This window comes from Mauremys reevesii, linkage group 6 (assembly GCF_016161935.1).
Source record: "Mauremys reevesii isolate NIE-2019 linkage group 6, ASM1616193v1, whole genome shotgun sequence".
NCBI classification, from domain to species: domain Eukaryota; kingdom Metazoa; phylum Chordata; order Testudines; family Geoemydidae; genus Mauremys; species Mauremys reevesii.
Window position 1 is genome coordinate 2,897,815 of NC_052628.1, and position 25,396 is coordinate 2,923,210.

General features: G+C 51.2%; 1 protein-coding gene across 1 annotated transcript; it reads right to left on the reverse strand.

The window, feature by feature from the left end:
- Positions 1-5,841: 5,841 nt before the first annotated feature.
- DCTN3 (dynactin subunit 3) lies at positions 5,842-24,698 on the reverse strand. The gene is made up of 9 exons (XM_039544384.1): positions 24,638-24,698; positions 18,174-18,232; positions 17,449-17,533; positions 16,219-16,305; positions 14,956-15,039; positions 13,749-13,807; positions 11,430-11,578; positions 7,897-8,012; positions 5,842-6,812 (listed from the first exon to the last, which is right to left on the reverse strand). The coding sequence occupies exons 1-7, from the start codon at positions 24,696-24,698 to the stop codon at positions 11,519-11,521; spliced, it is 495 nt and encodes a 164-aa protein (XP_039400318.1). The 3' UTR covers positions 5,842-6,812; positions 7,897-8,012; positions 11,430-11,518.
- Positions 24,699-25,396: the final 698 nt, after the last annotated feature.

A 25,396-nucleotide genomic window follows, 5' to 3' on the forward strand; every position in this document is an offset into this window, starting at 1 on the left:
TCTCCTGTTTATGCTTCCGCTGCTTCGCCTCATGCTATCACTGCTCCTCGGCTTCAGCTCCAACTCTACCCAGCTCAGATCTGTCGGGGAGCCGCCGGGTCGTGAAGACCCCCTGCTGGACAGGGAACTTGGCAGCAGCAGGGCGTCCTCCAGACCATCTTGGTCACTCTCAGTCCCCCTTGGGTCTGAAACCTGCTTCTTAGATTGCTCATCCTTCTCCGTGAGCTGCACCTTGTTGAGAGTCCCAGTACCTAACTCTCCCCCCATGCACAGGTTTGTGATGTCCGTTAGCAAGGGGGTTATTTGCCATGTTCTTGCTGTTTCCTCTGCCAAGCCCTGTTTTACTGTTGCAAGTCACTGACTGCAAAATGCATCTTGGGCATTCAGCATCCCACTTCTGTCACCACCTGTCACCAATCCACAGATGCCCCGGTGCCTGGATTTGCCATTGTCTTCATGGACTCTCCATTGACCCAGGCCCCCAAGCCCGAGACAGCTAGGTCCCATTCACACCTGAGATAAACAGTCTTTCCCCACCATCTTGTTAACAGTGCAGCATGCAGGGGAACCCAGGGCGCACACAGCACTCAGAGAAAATATTGACAGAAGTTTCCCATGCTGTCACAGCTGGGTTACTGACCTCTGCCTAGAACAACTCCTGGCCACAGAGAGGCTGGGCGCTTGGAATGAGCCCAGGTTACAATCACTCTCCCCCTTGTCGGCTTAACTCAGGGGTGGGCAAACTACGGCCTGCGGGCCAGATCCGGCCCCTCAGGGCTTTGGATCCGGCCCGTGGCATTGCCCCCCGTGGCGCTGGGGGTCCCGCGCCGCTCTCAGAAGCGGCCAGCACCACCTCCCTGCGGCCCCCAGGCAGGGGCTCCGTGCATCGCCCTTGGCTCCAGGCTCCGCCCCCCACAGCTCCCATTGGCTGGGAACAGGGAACCGCACCCAATGGGAGCTTCGGGGGAGGGACCTGGAGGCACAGCAAGGACAGTGCACATGGATCCCTTCGCCCCCTGGGGCTGCAGCGCTTCCTGGAGTGGTGGGGGGCCGAGGACAGGGCGGGCATGGAGTCTGGCCTGGCCCCGGTGCGCACCGCTGCCACCCCGGAGCTGCTTCAGGTAAGTGGTGTTGGGCTGGAGCCCAAAACCCTCCTGCACCCCGCCCCCAACTCCCTGCCTGTACCCTGCACCCCAACCCCTGCCCTGAGCTCCCTCGAACACCCCCCACCCCAACCCCCTGCCCTGAGCCCCCTCGTACAACCCGCACCCCAACCCCCTGCCCTGAGCCCCCTCGGACACCCTGCACCCCAACCCCCTGTCCTGAGCCCCCTGCTGCACCCCTCCTGCACCCCAACCCCCTGCCCTGAGCCCCCTCGTACACCCTGCACCACTCCTGCACCCCAACCCCTGCCCTGAGCCCCCTCCTGCACCCTGCACCCCAACCCCTGCCCTGAGCCCCTCGTACACCCTGCACCACTCCTGCACCCCAACCCCTGCCCTGAGCCCCTCATACACCCCACCCCAACCCCTGCCCTGAGCCCCTCGTACACTCTGCACCCCAACCCCTGCCCTGAGCTCCCTCGAACACCCCCCACCCCAACCCCCTGCCCTGAGCCCCCTCGTACACCCCGCACCCCACCCCCCTGCCCTGAGCCCCTCGTACACCCCACCCCAACCCCTGCCCTGAGCCCCTCGTACACCCTGCACCACTCCTGCACCCCAACCCCCTGCCCTGAGCCCTCTCATACACCCTGCACCCCAATCCCCTGCCCTGAGCCCCTGCCCTGAGCCCCTCGTACACCCCGCACCCAAACCCCAGCCCTAAGCCCCTCATACACCCTGCACCACTCCTGCACCCCAACCCCTGCCCTGAGCCCTCCTGCACCCTGCACCGCAACCCCGTCCTGAGCCCCCTCATACACCCTGCACCCCCCCTGCACCGCAACCCCTTGCCATGGGCCCCTCGTACACTCTGCACCCCAACCCCCTGTCCTGAGCCCCCTCCTGCACCCTGCACCGCAACCCCCTGTCCTGAGCCCCCTCCTGCACCCTGCACCCCCTCCCACACTCCCTCCTGTACCCCAACCCCCTGCCCCGGCCCTGCATACAATTGCCCCACCAAAACGTGGCCCTCGGCTTAGCTGGACTGGTTCACTGGACCAATCAAGCGCTGCCCCAGCTTCCAGCACAGCCAGGTGAGCAAGCATCTAGCATTCTGCCACTCAGAGGGGTGCACACTCAGGGGTGGGGTAATTAAGAACATGAGAACGGCCACACTGGGTCAGACCAAAGGTCCATCCAGCCCAGTATCCTGTCTGCCGACAGTGGCCAATGCCAGGTGCCCCAGAGGGAGTGAACAGAACAGGGAATCATCAAATGATCCCTCCCCTGTCGCCCATTCCCAGCTTCTGGCAAACAGAGGCTGGGGACACCATCCCTGCCCAGCCTGGCTAATAGCCATTAATGGATCTATCCTCCATGAACTTATGTAGTTCTTTTTTGAACCCTGTTATAGTCTTGGTCTTCACAACATCCTCTGGCAAAGAGTTCCACAGGCTGACTGTGCATTTTGTGAAGAAATACGTCCTTTTGTTTGTTTTAAACCTGCTGCCTATTCTTTTCATTTGACAACCCCTAGTTCATGTTTTATGAGTAAACAACACTTCCTTATCTACTTTCTCCACACCAGTCATGATTTTATAGACCTCTATCATATCTCCCCTTAGCCGTCTCTTTTCCAAGCTGAAAATCCCAGTCTGATTAATCTCTCCTCATAAGGAAGCTGTTCTATACCCCTAATCATTTTTGTTGCCCTTTTCTGAACCTTTTCCAATTCCAATAGATCTTTTCCAAGATGGGGCAACCACATCTGCACACAGCATTCAAGATGTGGGTGTACCAGGGATTTATATAGAGGCAACATGATATTTTCTGTTTTGTTATCTAGCCCGTTCTCAATGATTCCCAACACTGTTTGCTTTTTTGACTGCTGCTCTCCAAAATCTCCTCTAAGGACACCTCACACCAGGGCAGTTCCTTAGATTTATCACCTAAAAGGAATGGCTCAGGTTTCGGTATCTCCCTTCCATGCTCAGCTGTTAATTGAGAGAAGACTGAAATAGATAACTTCCCCTCAGGGAGCTAATGTTTCAACCAAAACCCCGACCCTACATGTCTCTTCCCCCTACCGTATCTATCACCCATGGTGACCGAGTTACTCAAAGATACTAGGGAAGCAATATGAAGTATAAACAAACAGGTATTAATTAAAACAGGATCTCAAAGCAATAAGCAAAGTACAGAGAAGTTGGCTGTTAAACCCCACAAGATTGGCCTGAAGCCAGGGACCCCCCCAAACAATACAGGTAGGTATGAACAGGCAAACCAGAACATCACCAGATCTATGTCTTGCAGACACTCAGCAGAACTAGAACCACACCCACAGACCAGGACCACAAGGAACCACCGGAACAGAATCAGGAAATAGCAGGTAACAGGTGAGCAGGAATCTTTTCTTCTCTTGACACTGGTCTTGGCTAGGACACAACAGGCACTGGGCTGTCACTCGGGGAGGATGGTGCTGGCTGCCAGAGGCGGATTAGAGGTTTGGGGCCTCTGAGCCAGAGCAAGTGGGGGCCCCCACCACCCATTCCGCCTGCAGTCCCCTCCTGCCCACCCTGCAGCTCTCCTTCCGGGAGTGGGTCAGGGTCCAAGGGCCCCCCAATTGGCTGGGGACCAGCGCACAGGCCCCTGACCAGTATGAAACTGGGAAATGACCTTCGGCAGAAATGCCAGGTGCAGGCACAACTGAACCTTGTCCAAGGTGAGCGCCCTGATCTCACGCACCCTGTGGACTGAAGCTACAGCGACCAAGAAAGAAGCCTTCCAGGAGAGAAGCAGGAGGGACCACCAGGAAGCCAAGGGTTCCAAGGGAGGACCCATGAGCCTTGACAGCACAAGATTCAGGTCCCAAGGGGGAAACGGGCTCCCAGACGTGCAGGTAGAAGCGCTCCAGACCTTTTAAGAACCGTGCCATCACAGAATGGGCGAAGACCAACCTGCCTTGAAACGGAGGGTGGAAAGGGGAAATGGCCGCCATGTGGACCTTGACCGAAGAGAGCGACAGGCCCTGGAGCTTAGGGTGCAGCAAACAGTCCAGGAGGTCCTGCAGCAGGGCCTCTTCAGCCCGAATGTGCCAATCTGAGGCCCAACACATGAACCGTTTCCACCTTGTCAAGTAGGTTGCTCTTGTGGAGGGTTTTCTGCTGCCCAGAAAAACCTGTTGGACACCAGCAGAACGTGCCTGGTTGAACTTAGCCATGCAGTAGCCAAGCTTTTCAAGTGAAGCATCACCAGGTTCAGATGCAGCAGACTGCAGTGGTTCTGGGACAGCAGACCCAGCCGAAGAGGCAGCTGCAGTAGGGCGGCTGACAAAAGGCTCAGCAGCACGCCGAACCAGTGCTGGCAAGACCACGTCAGGGCTATCAGGATGACGTTTGCTTTCTCCTGCTTCACCTTTAGCAGGACCTGCTGGATCAACGGCACTGGTGGAAAGGCTGTCACGGAGCTGGGGCAGACAAGGCCCTGCACCCCCAGCTTCCTGCGATTCACCAGGACTCTCAGCCAGCCAGTAACACAGAAGGTTTATTTAGATGACAGGAACACAGTCCAAGACAGGTTTTGCAGGTACAGACACAGGACCCCCTCAGTTAGGTCTATCGTGGGGGGCCCCAGGGAGGCCAGAGCCCTGTCTGGGCTCCCCTGCATTTCCCAGCCAGCTCCAAACTGAAATTCCCTCCAGCCGTCTCTCCCAGCCTCTCCCCGGCTCCTCCCCCAGCCTCTGTCCATTTCCCGGGCAAAGGTGTCACCTGGTGTCACAATCCAGCTGCCTAGCTTCTTCGCACTTTCCCTCCATTGCTTTGGGTACAAAATGTTGGGGGGGGGGGGGAGGATGGCTGATTGAGGGAGAAAAGTAGAAGTACAGAAGAACAGAGTCTAAATTCAACTCTGATGTGTTGTCGTCTCTGAAGTTGGTGCGGATGCACCTGCTTGCTGAGTTTGGCCCTACAAATCTTTTGCTCCCTGCAGAGTGTTAGGGGGCTTATTCCTTCACCCTCTCACTTCCCTGGTCCTTCTCGCATGAACAGAGAGCAACAATACCTGAAGTCCAAAGGCGCAAACAATTCAATGTTTACTGGGGTGAACTTCCAGCAAGCACGATTCCAGTTTCCTTTCTTAGTGTCCCCTTCCCAGCTCTGACACCACAGAGCCTTGTCTGTGTCCCTGTTCCTGTTCCCATCCCCTGTTCCCATTTCCCCGTTTAGCAAAACATGATCCCAATTCCCCCATCCCCAGTCCCTGTTCCCATTCCCCCGCCCCACCTTCCTGATTGACTGCAGACTATATAGTAAAACCTGAGTTTTGCTTAGCTAGACCCTAACCAATCATTTTACTGAAATGTAACTAACCAATCCTAACATATTGTAACATGGTTATTTAACCAATTATATTCCGCCACCTTAACTGGTTTACACCCAACAAAATTAATTATACAGCAGACAGAAACAATTACAGAACCAGACAGAGACCATGCAAATAAACATACAAAACAATACAGAAGTGAGGATTTCACAACTACATCTATACAGACATAAGGGTTTTCCAGCTGTGTCTATTGATAAGTGAGTTCTTACCAGACAGGATGCTATCAAACTAAGTTTCCTTTTAAATCTTCTAGGCTCTTCCCTTTCTCTGGAGGTGATAGGAATATCAGGACAGGATTGTATTCCTAACAGCCCAATCGCACCTTATTTCAATGTGACTAGTTTGGAATGTGAGGATGTGACCATACACTTCCCAGCTTATGGCTGCCTTTGCTGCTTAGCCGAAGAACCAGGCCTCAGACTGTCACAGTAAGAGAAGGCCATTCCACAGACAGTGATTTTTGGCCTCACTCCCCACCCAGCTCAGCTCCTGGAAACATGCCCGGAGGACAAAGCCTTTGACTGGGGAGGTGATCCCAAGCTGGAAAGGAGAATCCCAGTTTGTGTATTAAGAAACTAGACCATCAAGATGAGACAGGATTTGATTCAAATCCTGTCTAGTTTATAGAACTCAGCTTGTGATTTTATTTCTAAGGTATAACCTACTTTGATCTGTACACTTATTACTTATAATCACTACTCTACCTTGCTGTAGTTAATAAATCAGTTTTATATTTTACCCAAAATAGTGGCCCTTGCGTGAAGTGCATGGAAAAAAAATCCTAGCTCAGTTAACAAAAACTTATACACGCCCTTTTCCCCTTGCGGGAGAGGAAGACTGGATAATAAACTTACACTGATCAGGCTTTTAACCAGGGTAAGAAGGTACAATTCAGGGGTGCAAGACTGGTGAGCTGGGAGAACTGGCTGGAGCCTCTCTAGTGTTGGTTCATGAGTGGCTGGCAAAAGCATTCATGTAACTCAGCCGGGTGTGTCCCAGCCTGTGGATGTTTGTGCGAGTGCAGTAGGTTTGCAGTTCATCACAACATCTCAGTGTGAAAGGAAATCCAGACTGTTGGGACAGAAGGCTCAGTGGTACTTCAGTTCCAGGTTGTACCTCAGGGAACCTGTCACACCCAGGCTCTGAGACTCGCTGTAGCTTTTGTTTTGTTTTTCAATGCAGATGTACCCTAAGAGGAATTCCACTCTCCATCTCTGGTGCTGTACTGACGGAGGTGCTGTCTTTTGGACAAGACGTTAAACCAGTTGTGGTCACTGAAGATCCTAAAGCATTTCTTGTATGTGTACTTATCCGTCCTCCAGTGTCCTAGTGAAATTTCAGTACAGGTAATTACAAACACAACAAGGAGTGCAGTGATCCCTTAAAGACTAACTGTTTTATTTGGGCATAAGCTTTCATGGGTAAAAAACCTCACTTCAGATGCATGGCATGTGGACACCTTGGCAAGAATATGGGCAATGGCTACCCCCTGAGAGTCATCAAGCTATGCAAGGACATGTGTTAAGCTCATGTGACCCTGGACTCCATCTTAGGCCAGTACATTTCCAAGCATGTGGCAAAGGATATAAAAGACCCCTGAGCTATCTCCATTTTGTCTCTTTCCTGCCCTGATTCTCTGGACTGTGGATTTACAACTAAAAGGAGCATTTTGAACTATGGACTGAAGCCCTGCCAATTTTTTGGATGTTACCGGAGAGAGACTTCACAGGCCAGCAGTCTATTCCATCACTGCTACAAACCCGATATAAGGACTTGGCTGTGTGTGTGTGTGTCTGTTTATTAACTTTCTTCTTTTATTATTAAACTTTAGTATTTAGTTACTCAAGGATTGGCATCAGCGTGATTACTGGGTAAGATCTGAGTTATATATTGACCTGGCTAAGTGGCGGATCTCTTGAGATTAGAAGGACCCTATATTTGATTAAATTGGTTTTCGGTAACCACTCATCACAGAATCCAGTATCTGGGTGGTGAGACAAGGGCTGGAGTGCCTGGAGACTGTATTTTTGACATCGTGTTGACCAGTGTGGCGAGACAGAAGTTTACTTTTGTTACTGGTTTGGTATGATCCAATAAGAACCACCACCAGTTTGGGGTGAGTCTACCCTATTTCACAGCAGTTTGTCCTGAATTTGGCACTGTCAGCAGTGAACCCACTGAGGCACAGTGACACTGGGTCCAGTCCCCCGCTCCAATGACTCATTAATCCACAGCAGAACAGCATGTCTAAATGCATATTATCTATATCTGACTGCCCCTCAACATATCCTTAATTAGTGGGCCAACTCTGTAGGTCCATCACTGAAGAACTGGTTCTTGAGAAGGTTTTTGAATGAGGACATTTGAAAGCAGTGCAAAAGAATCCCCAAAGTGGACAGATGTGCTCTACCTGTGAAATAGTAGCTGGAAGGTTTGCAAAAGAAAAGAATGATGGGCTCCAGCAATACCGCTCTGTTCTGACAAGTTCATATGTCTTCGACATTTCGACTGAATCAGCAGTGGCACCTGCAATTAAAACATCAGCAGATTAACAGAGGCCAGACCCTGCAACAAGCAGATTACAAGGCATTTCTAATGTCAGATAGACCATCAGTCTATCCATCCTCTGTTCCTCATGGTGGTATGAGAGCCTTGGTGTCAAAGAAAAACAGTGGATACAATATCTTATGGCTGAATTCATCTCACAATAGGATGTTGAGAACATCCCATGATGATCTCATGTGGAGATTAGCATGGTATAAATGATGGATAAAAATACAGAGTGGGTTGATGTCACACTCTGGTAAGGAAAATCAAGATCTCATCATTCACCTTTGGTCAAGGGTGTCAATCACTGCAGAGGAAAAGATACTTCTCAAAAGTTATAACATTACTAGAGACATCATGGCAAAGTGGTCAGGGGGAGGACAGGGATTCTGCTGACTTAGGTTATGTCCCTGACATCCTTTTTGAACATAGTCAGTAAGGAGGAGTAACTAGACTGAGCTTTGTAAAGGTACTATATGAAAGAGCAGAATGCTATTCGTATCCTTGCCAATGTGTCCTCTAGTTTTTTACATCCATGTGCAGAATGAATTTTGTTATGTGCACCAATATGGAGGGGATGTGTGGCGGGGGTGGGGCCCAGGGGTTCAGAGTGTGGGAAGGGGCCCAGGGCCGGGGCAGAGGGTTGGGATGTGGGAAGTGAGAGCTCTGGCTGGGGGTGCAGACTCTGGGATGGCACCAGGGATGAGGGTTTAACAAGGGGGCTCAGGGCTAGGGCAGAGGGGTGAGGGGTTTGGAGTGTGGGAGGGGGTTTGGGGTGCTGGCTGCCCCAGGGCTGTGATGGGGAGAGAGGCCCCTGTCCCCGCCGCAGCCCTGCATGCCCCAACTTGCTCCCCACTCACCCCCTACCTCTGTCCGCTCCAGGCCCCTGTGGCGTGCATGGCCCTTGAGAGCCTGCTGTGCCGCAGCCTGGACAATAGGCTACAATCTAAGCTCCCCCTAAGCTGCGTGGCTGCTCAGCAGGCTATCAAGGGCTGCGTAGGCGCACAGCCACAGGGGCTGGAGAGGACAGAGGCAGGGGGTGGGAAGCAAGTTGGGGCGTGCAGGGCTGTAGTGGGGACAGGCGCCTCTCCCTGCTGCAGCCACAAGGGCCTGGAGAGGACAGAGGCAGCGGGTGGGCAGGGAGCAAGTTGGGGCGTGCAGGGCTGTAGTGGGGACAGGCGCCTCTCCCTGCTGCAGCCACAAGGGCCTGGAGAGGACAGAGGCAGGGGGTGGGCAGGGAGCAAGTTGGGGCGTGCAGCGCTGTGGCGGGGAGAGGCGCCTCTCCCTGCTGCAGCAGCTCCAAGCTGCCGTGCATTCACTTCAACTAGTTTCGAAGTCAGTCAGTCAGGGTAAAACTTGGCTCTTATGACGCTCACACTCCTGGGAAAGGGTGCTGGGGTTACTAATGGTTAAAAGATTAGAACCTATTTAAGAGCACTAATTACAAAGGCAATCATCTACTAGAAAAGAACTGGGAGTGCAAAAGATGTGTACACGGCAAGGTTTATATGGTTTTGTACCACGAACTGCCATTTAGTTGTAACTACTACTGCCACTTTTTACCAGCACAAAGGTGTGTCATTTAAATGACTGCTTCTGATGCAAAGTTATCAACTATAAGAAATAGTATTATCAAACAGCGTGAGCACAAAAAGCTGTGCTACCTTCAATTCGGTTGGAAATGTACTCTGTCTTAATGATTTCTATTGAATAATCAAGCAAAATTCCATATATCATCATGGACCAAATGCACACAAATCTGGTATAAAAAGAAGCCAGTAAAAACCTCTTTTTGGGGCGGATAGGAGGGGGAAAAACAACAACAAAAAAACCAGAATTTTGGCACAATTTTATTCCTATGTGTCAAAATTTCAAGGGAAAAAGGCTTTCCAAATTCTGAAGTATGAAATATTCTGACCATCTCTAGTAAAAACCTTTACACTACCCCGAAAAGTAATGTAGCTCCCTCTGCTGGTTTTACGCCAGCAATGCTCTGCCCCCGAGCAAACAAGCTGTTAACAGAGAACCTTTGATAAAATGTAGCTTCATTAGGCAGAGCGGGTGATAGCACACAGCTGTGTTTTCAAAAAGATGAAAGATTTAGTAGGATAAGCCAGTTCAAAGTAACAGCAAATATTATAAACTTCTACACAGGCATCTTTAAAGAGTTAAAAAGCAGACACCAGCAGTGTTGTCTGGGTTATTTATTTTTTAAATAATCAGCTTCAGTGTTGGAGGTATGACAAAGTTCTTTTCAAATTACAATTGATTCCATTACTCCCATTTGTGTCAGTAAACCTGCATTTGAGGAAGGATTAAAGTTTGGGGGGGGGGATTTCCAGAAGCACTTGGTGTTTGCTTATCTCCCCTCCACCGGGGTCAATGGGAGGACTTCAGTGGGAGCAGAGTTAAGCCAATGCAGGCTGCTTTTGAAAAATATCCCACTCTACATAATCAAAGTGTGCCGACTCAGCACCTCTCATGCAAACCACTTGAATTCAAGTGGGAGGGGCCACACCCCAGCCTTCTCCCACACTCAACCCCTCGCCCCCGCCCCCCCGCCCCATCACACCTCACCTCCATCACAGAACAAAATTCATTCTGCACATGGATGTAAAACATTAGAGGGAACATTGGTCTTTCAAGGCTAAGGAACCCAAATGATCAAGTTTCCATGATGGGAAGAGAGGGTTAAGTTTAAAAACCAAAGCCCACTAACCCTTAGTATTATAAGATGTACTTATACAGTGCTTCCTTCCAAGGATTTCCAAGCACTTCATAAAGAAAGCGAAGTATTGTCATCTCAGTTGTACAAATGGAACCATAAAGGCATAAAGAGGTTAAGTGACATACCCACGGTCACAAAGCAAGTCAGTAGCAGGGTCGGGGATACAATCCAGCTTTCCAGACACTCAATCCAATGCCTTATTCACTACACCACACTGCTTCTGTAATTATGTTTGCTATCCTGTAAGGGACACCTCAGGCCTCTAGATGTAATTTGGGACCAACTGTTGCAGGACTTTGGAACTCCAGATTATACATTTCCAGAAACAAGTGAAAAGCTAAACGTTTCCTTGGTGTAGTGCCATCCATCTGGTCATGTTAAGAGTGCTCAGATCCTGTCAGGGCACAGCAGTGAGAAAGGTCCTAGGGTGAGATTTTCAAAAGCGCTCTGCACTGGTGCAACTCTGTTCCCAGCGACGTCTATGGTCAATCTCCCCCTGACTTCAATAGCTGTCAGGGTAGCGCTGAGAGCTTCTGAAAATCCCATCCGTAAAGGCCCATAGCAAGCAGTGACAGGACCTCATTGGCAAGGAAGGGTATGGCAGGAAGCAGTGTGAGGGAATGGAGAGAGCTACAGAAAGGTCTAATTATACAATTCCAGCCTCTTACATCTCTCCTGGGGTGTAGCTCTTCTCCACGATTTCTTTAACTGTGTGCAGCAGGCCATCAAACACCGACCTGATGTCTGCGTGCAGATGTCAATACATCCGGTGTTCCATTATCTTGGACTTGTTGCTTGTAATAAACTCTGTGACTGCCTTGAAAATGTGGAAAAACCAGATATTAGACACCATTCAGCATTCAAAGAGAACAGGAGACTGCAAATACACCTGTGCCTCTTTTTCTGTTTGGATGGACAAGCTTGCCCCATAGTCCCTGTTTTTAGGAGAATGAGTTTTCCTTGGTACCAGTTGTCAGGCCACCTCTGGTGTGTCTGGAACCCCTGCTGCATTCATGCACTGGGAGTGCTGTGGTTAACCTGAGGCTGTATTTGTGTGGACACCACTTCATTGCTAGGGATAGAACCCAGGACCTTCAGCCGCAAGAGCCCCTGTACTGCTTACTCTGTTAGAAGAGTAAGCCAGCGCTAATCCTCCAAGTGGACCAGATACCAGAAGGGGACAATCATGCACATTTAGCCAGAGAGTTGCAGTGACAACTCCACTGAAGTAGGGAATCAATTCACCACCAAGAAATCCTTCTTACCGCAGTGACTTCAGCTCTGTTTGGAACAGCTGTGTCAGTTCCCGTCAGAGAAAAGCAACCAAATATACTAGCCACTAGCACAGCCTCAGTGAAGACTACTCAAGGAAGGCAGGGCAAATGCTCCTTCCTCTCCTTGGAATCAGACACAATATGCTCAGTGGATTCGGCCTTGAGGCAGGCCCTTTACCCAGTGCTGTAAACCGAGCTGCTTATTTTATGTGAACTGACTTTCAGATTCCCACCCACCTGAACTGGGAAGGGGACTGTACTCGGGTGGTGGTGGTCTCCCCCACTCTGCGTCGGAGGGAGGCCACGCTACCTCGCTAGGCCGTCAGGATCTCTGCCTAGTATTGGGGGAATTAGCAGTTAGGCGTTAGTAGCCCCATTGAGGTTTTTAAAAAGCCACCCAAAGCTATTTGTACACTGAGATGTTCTGGAGCAGAGATCTCTTCTGACTCCTGGAAATTCCATGATCTGGACAAACTGAAAACAACGTAATGGAAAGAAGAAATACTGATAATCTTAACTAGAGTGGCTGTAGTCTGTGCTACTAATTACCCCATCCTTGCCCACCTATGGTTAACAAGAGGCCCCATCCCTGCCCACTGAAGATTAACCATGATGAGTATTTGTGACGGTGCTGCCCGTGGGAGCCAGCTGAGGTCACTCAATCAGGGTGAACTGCAAACAAAACGGGGCAGACAAACCCCAAACGCTGGTGGTTATTCCAATACTTAGATTTACCAACCAGCACAAAACAGCTTCTACAATACCTCACTGGTCACTTAGAAGTCCAAACCACGCAGTTCCCTTAAAGTGCCCAGCCTCAGGCCTCCGTCCAGACACACCTGTCAGATATGATGATGATTCCTGAGAATCTTACTTCATCATATAAAAGAAAAGGTTCTTCCAATCCCAAAGGATCAGCCACATACCCAGGTCCAATTATAACTTAAATCTTACCCAAAATACTCGCTACAGCCAATTCTTATTAACTAAGCTAAAAATTTATTTAAAAAGAAAAGAGAGTGTTGGTTAAAAGATTAATATACAGACAGACTTGAATTCAATTCTTGAGGTTCAGATACACAGCAGAGATGAGCTTGTAGTTGCCAGAAGTCCTTTTAGAAATAGTCCATAGGTTACAGTCCAACGTCCATATTCAGGGTGACTCCAGTCAGTGACTGGGGATCTCAATCCTTGTGGCTTAAGGTTTCCCCCTCTTGAAACCCAAAGCAGATCTGAGATTAAGAAGGATCGTGGCCCAGGGTTTTTATACATTTCCAGCAGCCTTTTGGCCTGAGAAAACAATAGGCTTAACTCCCTCTCCCAAACATCCTGGCAATTAGCACAGGGTAATTTATCTATTAAACAGTTCAGATATAGGTTACCACAACCTTCAAAGAGACACATAGACAATAACACTATTTCACTCAAGTATCATCATAAATGTTAATATTCCTCTTTTGATCTTTGAATTAAAACTATAGCAATAGACAGGACTTGTTTGCTTACATCACAAGACCTGAGCAAACATCTCCCCTTCTACCTCTACCAATGCAGACTTGCATTTCAAAGCTCTGTTCATTTACAGATCTGCCTAACCAGTCCTTAAGGTTCACCCCTGGGTCAGGTCAGTCTGGGAGGTGATTAACTCTTTCTGGCCCTGTCACCTTTCAATGAGATATTATATCACACTCAATGTCATAGTATTCACTCTACCTGCTGCTGTATGTGGATTTGAGCAAGTCGCTGCAGTTTGGCAGCATGGTCAGGAGCAGCTGCAAAGCACAGAACAAAAGTCAGTCCCGGCTTAGTTTTGACATCCAGGAATTGCAGTTCCCAAAGTAGAGACGACTGTCTAAGAGCATATTTAAAATCTTTCTATTGGGATTAATTCAATACATTTCCTGTCAGTCGAAGCACATTACAGCTGGGAAATGCCCCGAATATAAATATTGCTGGCCACCAGACCACCACTGCTTCCTGCCACTTTACTGCAAAGTAAGTGAAATGCCAACATTTTAGTTAAAAGAACAGGAGCTCATGCATCCAATGAAGTGGGTTTTAGCCCACAAAAGCTTATGCTCAAATAAATGTGTTAGTCTCTAAGGTGCCACAAGTACTCCTGTTCTTTTTGAGGAAACAGACTAACATGGCTGCTATTCTGAAACCCAACATTTTAGTTGTTTGTGTATACGCTGATCAGAACCAACTGAAAACAACTTTCCAAAATCACCTCTCTGCTGCCTCTGGGGCCATGAGATGTGGGTCCCAAACTGAGGATTAGATGCCCAAGAGACTTGTATGAAGCAGGCAACTGGATTACTATGTGTGACTATTACTGATAAGCAACTGCATGGAGACTACAGAGACCTCACCATGCAAGGGGCAGAAATACGCAGTGAACAGGAAGCTGCACCTTAGAAAGGAGACGTTCTACTGAGTTTTTCCCCTATAAGATTCTAAGGATTGTGTAGAGTAACGTGTGCATTTGTTGGCCTCCATTCCCACCCCCAATTACACTGGCTCACTGGACAAGCATCTCAGGAATATTTAACAGCCTTGCCAGTATAACATGGCTCTGGGGTCACTTAAATTCAGCCTCCCTGTACAGTGGCAGTATCGTAGCCAGGAGAATACATTCACGCCCATGTTGCTGAAGATGATGACCATGCCACATTCTGCATTTGTTCTGCAAGCTGCTACACTGCTTTAGTGCCTACAGCCTCCTTAGATTGCAAACTCGTCAGAGTTGGAAACACTTACAGTGGTTTCCGGTTATTTGAGGCAGACAGCTAGAGAACTTTTAAAAACAGCATTTCCACTCTGTTCTTAGTGCCCAGGGTAATGAAAGAGAGGCCACTTGTCTTCACTAACTGCAGGACAGCAGCTATGAAAAGGTAGCTTGCAGATGAGCATGTGTTACCTTTGATGTGTCCACTGTCCAAGAACGGCTGGAGGTTGTTCGCCTGTTCCAGAAGGGCGACTTGGGAAAGAATAAACTGCTCCTCTGGTTTAAAAGACAGAGAAGGAGAAGTTTAAGCCTAACACTATTTCAGCTTTTCACAGATGAGAAAAAAAATCAATCATAGAATCTCAGGGTTGGAAGGGACCTCAGGAGGTATCTAGTCCAACCCCCTGCTCAAAGCAGGACCAACCCCCAGACAGATTTTTGCCCCAGATCCCCAAACAGCCCCCTCAAGGGTCAAACTCACAACCTTGGGCCCAGCAGGCCAATGCTCAAACCACTGAGCTATCCCTTTTGGCCTGGTTCAGCTTCTCCTTCTCACAAGGCAATCAAACCTACATGCAGCAGAAAGACTTCACTGCAATGATACTTTACGTTACTATTGCACCTTCCAACCAAGAATCTCTGTGCCTTTCGCAAACACCCCCCACCCTTTTCTGGGGTAGGTATTATCAGATGGGGAAACAGAAGCTCAAAGGCAGCACACAGTACATAAAGGGAAGAACCAGGAGCAGAAGCCAGGATGTTCCTCACTAAGCTAGCGATGGAAAAAGCACATGCATTTTGCTCTTTCATTGGCTCAGTTGTTGAGTCCCATTACAAGTCAACCTCATGGCTCTGACTCTCCCTCACTTACACCAGTCTGAATCGGGGGAAACGCCACTGGAGACAATGGAGTTTCACACACCTACCACAGGAGCAGGGCGACTCAGATCCCCTGTGAGAGAGCTGGACAGGGTTAGAAGTTCACAGCATATACACACTTCAGTGTTCATAAGAGCCATTTTGTTACCGTAACAGTTGCTAGACTTAGGACAACAATTCCCCCTCCAAACTTCTGACCAAAGGCCAGACAGACTCAGAGGGAGTCAGGGTCACTCATTAAGGGAAGGCCTTCAATAGCGAGAAAATCACTCCTCATGCGGGCACTGGCTCCACTGTGCCAGTTGCATTCCAAGTGCTTGCCAGTGAGCCAGAGCCTGGGGACTGAACCGCGCTTGTTCTTCTCTGTACGATTCAGACTGTAGCTTCTCCACTTCTGATCTTTTACTGAAGCATTAGCCAGTTTACAGGGGAAGACTAGACACCAAAGGAGGCATTTCTGTCCTAAGCCCATGACTGAGAGAGATTAAATGAATTGCATTCAATTAAAATCCCACCCCCCACCTTGTCTTGTGAGCTTTTGGGGAATGAGCATACTCCTTCTATTTCATGACGTACCTGCTAAGATGAACTGCAGTTTCATGGCATCAGGAACAGCCATTCGATCAATGTACTGAGGATCCAGATATTTTATTAAATCTTCAACTAAGATCAGAAGTAGGTGACAGGGAGGGAGAGAGGAGAAGTGACTAGTTCTGGAAGTACCGCCTGTCACAATTTCCTACTCACTACAAGACTTCACTAAAAAGAATCAGCAGCTACAGTACTTCTACAGTACCATGACCGTTCACAGCATTTTATAGACCACATGAATGAGCTTACGAATTTGAGCCAGCTAACTATTTTAGACAACAATTCAGATGTACAAAGATGCAGAGGCATCCTCTGTGGGGGATCAGAAAGGAATGGCTGAGCTCAACAGTACAAAGTTGCTGCTGCACCAAGCCCCCTAAGTTTCCTTGTTTGATTTTATTTAAAGTGTGTACACACGTGGCCCAACAGCGATAGGTGCCCATTATTTACAGAAAGTGCCACTAACCTTCTAAGTATCACATTAGCCAATTTTAAATTCAACTGCAGAATTCACAGTCCATTCTTTAAAGAGAGGGCACAGAGTGCTCACTTTCCATCATGTGGCCTGCTACTTCCCCTGCCCTCAGAAATGTCTTTCCTACACATGCAAGTCTTGCCTTCTGAAGCTGGCTGAGGGTGTGCTAAAGTGGCACCACTCTGTCCCCTCCAGGCACAGCATTCCTGCGACACATCTCCTCTGTTACAAAAACCCCAAGGTTGCTTGCAATCTCAGTTGTCCTTGATAGGCTCAACAGGGAGAAATAAGCTCCAATGCCAGTGAGAAGTCAAATCCCACGATTTTCTGCAGGCGGACATACACTGAACATGTCCTACCCCTTTCTAACGACACCAGGCCTGATGGGCTGCAGATTTTTAGGGGGATCTGATCACAGTGGAGAGCACACATAGTCCTAGGGAAGGAGTAAAACTGAACCCTTAGGTTTTAGATCTCTGATACCGACACAGAAACCAAAGCAGATTCCTTACTCTCACCTCTCGAGAGGTGCACTGCACTCCAGAGATACCGGCTTGTCTACTCAGTCCTTTGCCTCCCAAGGAACTAATGATGAGGGTTGTTTTTAAACTCACTCCAAAACCCAACTCAAATGATCTCGAACAGGCCACCCAACAAGACCACCATGTAAAATACAATTTGGATCTAAACCCTGGGGGTAAAAAAAAAACACAACACACAAATGCTGGACAAATACTTACTTTTCTTATACAAAATTTTAATCCTCTCTCTTTTGCTTGCGATGTTCCCCAAAGCCACCTGAACTTTCACCAAGCCATCTGCTGCCTGGAAGGAAAGCGATGGTGTTATAAACCAAACCGTGATTAAGTGACACTTCTAACCAGGATCCCACAACTCAACTGTCAGGAACAGACCAGCAGTGAGAGAAGATAAAACGTCTATTTAAAGCTGTTTCAGTTACTGACATTCACACGCAGCATATTTCAACTAGCGGCCTGAATGGGTCCGTGACGCCACGACAGGCTGCTGAACAGCGCCCGGGTCGTACCCCAGAGGTGGCTGCAGTTCAGAAGTAAATGAAGCCGCCTGAGGCAGGCAGCCCGTCCGGGCCCGCTGGAGAAGAACCCGCAGCGGGGGGGAGGGGGCAGGGCCTGGCTGCTGAAAGAACAAACAGCCAGAGCTTGGCTGCCCCCCCCTGCGCCCCTCGGGGGCCAACCCCCCTCGGGGCCAAACCCCACGCGCCCCCCCCCGTGAGCCCCTCGGGGGCCAATCCCCCCTCAACCCCCCCCCCGGGCTGCTGCCCCCAATGCGGAGGCTGGAGCCACCTGCCCCGGCACTCGGCCCCGAGCCGCAGGGAACGGGCCCCGCTGGCCCAGCCCCTGCACGGTCCCCGGGGGGGAGGCAGCTCCCAGCCTGGGCCCCGCTCCGGGGGGGGGGGTGCTGAGGAGCCCGCCCACCCCCGCACCTTGCGCGGCCCCACCCGGGCCGAACACCCGGCGCTGCAGCCCCGCGGTCTCCGCCATCCTGTCAACACCAAGCAAGCCGGAAGTGGGGGCGGGACTTCTCACAGAAACCAATGAAACGCGGCCTCTCCGAAAGTGACGGAAAAAAGCCGGATAAGGGGGGTGGTTAATCCGCTGATATGTCCCAGCATGCCCTGCTCTCCAGCTCCAAGTGTTGCCATGGAGATACGTCCCAGCATGCCCTGCACCCCAGCTCCAAGAGTTGCCATAGAGATATGTCCCAGCATGCCCTGCTCCCAGCTCCAAGTGTTGCCATGGAGACAGTGCCCGCGGCCTGCGCTGCGCTGTCTGTCCAGACCCCCTCAGCGGCCCGGGGCGGCGGGAGCTCCTGTCAGCCCCGCGCCTGTGGGGCCGAGTGCTCCCCTCCTGTCCCAGGGGAGTGATTGGGGCCTGGTCCCCAACTCAGCCACAGAGCTGGGCGAGAAAGCGCAGACTCCACGAGGTCAGCGTGTGAAAGGAGCCAGCCTGGCCCACGGGCTCTGGGGACGGTGATTCCCTGCGCGGACACAGCACAGACCGTGGTGGGGCGGGGGGTTACCCACCGCCGGACCAGGGTGGGGACAGCGACTGTGAAATGATCCCGCCACCATCTCAGGGCTGAGTCCCCCCGGCACTTGGACTGCGGAAGGTGGGGCCCACGCCCAGGGTTACAGCTTCTCTCCGGCCTTGGCTGGGCAGCTGCTGCCACCACCCACGTGCAAAAAACCCTTTAAGCGCCCAGGAAGGCGCACGTGGGAATTCCTTCCTGTGGGACCCCCCCAAGCCCTTTCAGCCCCCCCGGGGGGAAGAGCCGGGAAAGAAATCAAAGGCAATCACCTGTTACCACCAGCTAATTAAACATGCACAAATCTCTTAGGACACAAAAATCCAATCTTTATTTTTTGTTTTTTTGTTTTTAAAAAAAGGTAAATTTTATTAAAAACAAAAAAAATACATTTGGAACTTAGGCTTTTTGCTAGATTTTAAAAGAACCACTTATAAGGATTAAGCATCAAACCCCCCAGGTGCTAAGCTAAACTCTAGCTCACGTGTCTGCCTCCTCAGAAGCGGCTTAGTGAGGTCGGGACTACAGCACGGTGGCAAAATACACGAGGGCAGGTCATGGAAATTGGCTTTCTGGAGCCGAGCGGGAGATGTGAAGCTGATCTCAAAGCCAAACACAAAAAGTTAAAGCAAATCAATGCTGATTTGCACTGCAGAAAGAGGCGCCTTCCCATGCAACGGTTTTACACCACCTGGTTGATCGATACCTACTTCATTCCATCCCGGTGTCTCAGGAAAGAGTCACTCAAATGTCAAATTAAAATTCCAAATTAAAAATCACAGTAAAAAAAATACAGCAACTGCTCTACTGGAAACAAAGAGGTCATTGCTAAAACTAATAGCAACTATTCACTGATAAATATTTGAGTATTAATATGTAAATTAAATAGCACAATGCCCTGCACCTGCACCGTGCTAGCAAAGGTGAATGATGAAGAGTAATAAGAGTAATAAAAAAAAAGTGCAGCCCTGGGGAGATTTGGTAAGATCAAGGCATTCCCAGAGGAATCAGTGTTTCTGTGTAACAGCCTATATGGACCTGCCTGGTAACCTGACCCAAAGCCCATCGCAGGCAAAGGAAAGACTCTCAGAGACAAGGACTAACTGGCAGAATAAATGGGCACACTGGGGCACTGCCGTTCACAACAAATTAGAGAGATGGGAAACAACTGTGCAAGTTTGAAGTGGAATTTAAACAATATTTTTGGTGTGACCGCACATGCTTGTTTCATCCCATCATGGAAAGATTCCCAGGTGGCCCTTCTGCAGCGCTGCTCTTGCAGCCCGAAACCTCCAGAGCTGGGCTGGCTGGCTAATTATCCCTGCTCTGAATGTGCTGGGGGCAGCAGCCTCGAAGCCTTGTCCCAACTGCCCCCTGGACGCTCTCAGTGGGGCAGAGCCTGGGATGAGGGGCATGTGCTGCCCATGCACACGACGGTGGTGGGACACCCCACCCTCAGCACCTGCCTGACTCTGCATAGATTAGGAGTCTCCAGGCCCTGAGCAGCTGCAGCCAGCTCCAGGGTGAATGACCCAGTTGGCCACTAGAAGCACTAAGGATTGCACAAAAACAGAGGTTTGGGCCACCAATAAAATAGAGTGCGGTAAAATAATGCAGAAGTTTTAATTATTGGACCTGATCTTCCACCCCAAAAACAGTGTCAGTATCCCAAAGAAGCAGAACCTAGTCTAATAAAAACTATTCAAGGGGCTTATACTAGAACAAAGTACAAATAACGCAGCCATTTGGCCGGTTCTGAAGGCAGATGGTAAAACCTGGAGGTTAATCAGTGATTTCAGACCACTCTACAAGGTAACTCCAATGACTGCTCCAGTGGCAGCCAAATATACAGAAGTAATAGCCTCTATTATGGGAGGGGCCGAGTGGTTTAGGTTTGGATTTGGCAAATGCATTCTTTGTTATACGCAACAAAGATAACATTATTGTGACGGGTTTGGTCATAGAGACCCCCTTGGGACTGTCACCTGATGTGCTGAACCCACCTCTGGCCCGTTTTCCTTGCCAGCTTGGGACTCCAGAACCCTGCCTTGTTGAGCCAGACACTAACCTACTACAGCACAGACCCAGGTCTGCTCCCACGCCCCCAAAGCTGAAGACTAACCAAAAACTGCTCAGCAGGTCACCTATCTCCAGCACCCAGACACCCAGTTCCCAATGGGCTCCAAACCCCAAATAAATCCGTTTGACTCTGTATAAAGCTTATACAGGGCAAACTCATAAATTGTCCATCCTCTATAACACTGATAGAGAGATATGCACAGCTGTTTGCTTCCCCCTGGTATTAATCACTTACTCTGGGTTTATCAATAAACAAAGTGATTTTATTAAGTATAAAAAGGTAGGATTTCAGTGGTTCCAAGTAATAACAGATGGAACAAAGTAAGTTACCAAGCAAAATACAAACAAAACATGCAAGTCTAAGCCTAATACATTAAGAAACTGATTGCAGATAAATCTCAGATGTTCCAATAAGTTTCTTTCAAAGACTAGTCTTGGCCCAATCCTTTCCCCTGGTACAGTCCTTGTTAATTCCAGCAGGCATCTTAGGTGAAAAGCAGGGGTTTTCCTATGACTGGGGACCCCCTTTGTTCTGTTCCACCCCCTTTTATAGCTTTGGCACAAGGCAGGAATCCTTTATCTTTCTGGGTCCCCACCCCTCCTTCTAAATGGAAAAGCACCAGGTTTAAAATGGATTCCAGTATCAGGTGATATGGTCACATGTCCTGTGAGATCCCTAGTCTCCATTCTTCCAGGGCTGGGCTGCATGTACCTCGGAAGGTTTGCAAGTAACCAGAGCCATTTACAACCAATTGTCCTAGTCAATGGGAGCCATCAAGATTTTAAACCACCATTAATGGCCCACACTTTGCATAATTACAATAGGACCTCAGAGTTATACTTCCTATTCTAGTTTTAGATACAGGAATGATACATTCATTCAAAAAGATGAATGTATTCAGTGGATAACCTTTGTAACGATACCTTACAAGAGACCTTTTGCATAAAGCATATTCCAGTTACCTCATATTCACACTTACAAACATATTCCATAAAGCACACAGAGTGCAACGTCGCAGTTATATCCTACGTAGATGATATCCTTGTTTGTCTTACTCAGGGCTTGGCTACACTTGCAAATTTGCAGCGCTGCAGCAGGGTGTGAAAACACACCCTCTGCAGCGCTGCAAACGCGCGGGCAAGCGCCAGTAGTCAGTCAGTTCAGCTGGCGCTGCCCCTGCGCTGTCCTGCTGTCCCCTATTCAGGCTGGAGAGGGAGAGCGGGAGGAGAGTTTGGGAGAGCTTTCTAGCGCTGGGGCTTTGCGCTGCTTAAAGCGCGCTCGCGCTGCTGCGCGGCAGCACTTTGAAATGCAGAAAAGCAACCTTAGTTTTTGTACTATCTGGAGATATTAGATCAGGTTCTACGAAAGATAAAAGAAACAGGGTTCAAGGTTAACCCAGGAAAGGCCCAAATATGTCAGCAACAAGTAAATTACTTAAGAGTAACATTAGGGCAAGAAGGATGGTCACCAGATAAGCAAAGGGTGGAAATACTGCAAAAGTTACCAGCCCCTACAGATATATCAATTTTAAGGTCATCCTTAGGAATGCCTAATTTCTCGAGGGATGTCATAGAATATTACACAGAAAAGGCCAGTCTGCTCTGTAAGTTACTATAAAAGGTAATATGTGGGAATGGGGACTAGAACACCAGGACGCAGTCATTCTGCTCAAGCGAAGGTTAGCACAAGCCCCAGGCTTAGCATGCCCAGAAGTAGAACCACCAGCTAGCTGTGACCAACACGGGAACAAGTGCCGTCCTTATTCAAGGCCATGGGACAGGTCTTTGGCCAGTAGCAAATCCTAAATGGGTAGAAAAAGGATTTACTCCTTGTGAAAAAGTGGTGTTTAGCCTTAGTTTGGGCTTTACAGCATTTTGAATATTTAGTGGGACTATCCCCTGTGCTCCTAAAAACATCCCATTCAACAATTTAATGTTCTGAGCAAAAGCGGCCGTTCAGAACACACGTGGGCTTATCGATTCCCAGTGCTGGCTTTGTGGATAAAGGTTTCCGATAAGCAACCTTTCCATCTGAGCTAGCGCAGCCAGCCACTTTGCAGCCCTGCAACAGAGCCATAGGTAAAGGCGGGATTTTCAAAAGCAGTTAAGTGAGTTAGGAGCACAAACAGGTTGACGCAAACTATATAGGGCTAGGTTGTAGCTTTAGGCACAGCCCTATAGGACTGGTGATGGGTAGCAGCACCACACTTACAGGAGACCCTTAGAGTCCCAGTTCCTCCTCTTTCTCCTCCCTTGCTGCAGGGTTGGGACAAGGAGAACTTTCCTACAGCGCCGTACCATCCCCAGCCCCGCCCACCCTCCTGGCCCCTCCCCCATCCCACCGGCCGCCATTCCCAGCCCTGCCCACCTTCCTGGCACCCCCCATCCCGCCGGCTGCCATTCCCAGCCCTGCCGACCCTCCTGGCCCCTCCCCCATCCCACCGGCCGCCATCCCCAGCTCCGCCCACCCTCCTGCCCCCCCCCCGATCCCACCGGCCACCATCCCCAGCCCCGTCCACCCTCCTGGCCCCTCCCCATCCCACCGTCCGCCATCCCCAGCCCTGCCCACCCTCCTGGCCCCTCCCTCATCCCACCGTCCGCCATCCCCAGCCCCGCCCACCCTCCTGGCCCCTCCCCCATCCCACCGGCCTCCATCCCCAGCCCCGCCCACCCTCCTGGCACCCCCCATCCCACCGGCCGCCATCCCCAGCCCGCCCACCCTCCTGGCCCCTCCCCATCCCACTGCCATCCCCATCCCACCGGCCGCCATTCCCAGCCCTGCCCACCCTCCTGGCACCCCCCAGCCCGCCGTCGGCCAGTCCCAGCCCTGCCGACCCTCCTGGCACCCCCCGATCCCACCGGCTGCCATTCCCAGCCCTGCCTCCTGGCCCCCATCCCACCAGCTGCCATTCCCAGCCCACCCTCCTGGCACCCCATCCCACCGGCCGCCATCCCCAGCCCCGTCCACCCTCCTGGCCCCTCCCCATCCCACCGGCCGCCATCCCCAGCCCCGCCCACCCTCCTGGCACCCCCATCCCACCGGCCGCCATCCGCAGCCCCCCCCACCCGCCTGGCACCCCCGATCCCACACCCCCGTGGCAGTCAGAGGCTACTACCCGGCCGGTGGCCCCTTGCCCAAGGAGCCGCAGTGCAGTTTTCCAGCATCGATTTCTCCCCGCCGAGGCGGCGCGGGGGAGACTGAGTGTCAGCACGATATCGACGGCGCAGAAGAAAAGAGTTGCTGGCAGCCTGGCTCCTGGGATTAGCGAGGGGATGGGGCTCGGGACCGGGCCTCAAGTGGAAGAGTTAATGAGCAAAGGAAATCAATGGCACTTAATCTGTGTCTAATCAGCACGCGCTGCTCAGCCTGCAGAGGTGGGGGCTGCTGCTGGGAGGGACAGCCGGATGTGGGGGCTTGTTATTCTCTTGCCCCCATGGACACCCCCTTCCCTGGGCTCTCACTGGGGGCACAGAGTGGGGCACGTCCCCCACTGGGCTGGGTTTCTTAAGGGTGACGCTGAAACAGAATTGGGGTTAGTTGGGCACAGCTGCCTGGGGCAGCCAAGGGCATGGCGGGGGGAGGGGGCTCAGACACGGGGAGCTGCCAGGGCAGGGCTGAACTGGGGAGCAGGGGCCCCTTGAGCCCTGCCGGGTGCACAGCCCCCGTGGCTGTCCTGCGTCTCCCCCGCAGTGACTGGGCACACGGGGCTAGATCCCTCTGCCTGGGCCGGACCCCTGGGCAAGCAGCAGGTGAACTGCCAAGTCTGCAGGGCCGCCCTGTACCCCACAGGGCCCTGCCCAGGGGGATCAGGGCCCTGCTCCCTCCGAACAGGTTCAGCCGCATGCTCCTTGGCTCTGCTCTGGTTCCGGTTCAATACCCGCCTCCTGGCGGCAGGTGGCCAGAGCCCAGCGCTGGGCTGGAGGTGCGGTAGCTGCAGGGGCAATGCCAGGGGGTGCAGGACCCAGCCTGGAGTGACCGGCCCTGCCTGCCCCCATTAGCCCATGCAGCAGGCAGGCCTGAGCAGAAATCCCAGCAGGGGCGAATTCAGCCTGGAGCCAGGGGGAGCATTCGGCTGCATGCGGCCAGAGCGGCGATAGCACAGGTGGTGTCCTGCTCCTGCCTGCAGCTCTGCCGATGCCGCTCAGTCCTGACCTGCTCTCCCCGCCTGGGGTCCCCCGGGGGCTACGCTGGGGAGCCAGGCAGCCCAGCCTTCAGACAGCCACGTGGCGACGTGGGGGTCGCGCAGCCACAGGACTGGTGCTAGGCCCCCGGCTTTCAACAGTCTCTGGGAGGTAGGGTGCCAGCCCCCCGGCCCCGGGGGGTGTCTCTCTGCCCCCAGGGTAAGCCACTGAGCCTCGGGGCTCCAGCTCTCCTACTGCCCCCCCCCGTGAGCTCCTCCCAGCGCGTCCCACGGATCCAAACCCCTCTGCAGGGACTAATGCACCCAGCCAGTCTGTGCAGTGATACTCAGGCAGCACTTTGCAAGCAGTCGGTTTATTAGTCAGCTGGGCACAGCCTGGGAAGGCCTTAGGTTAGCACAG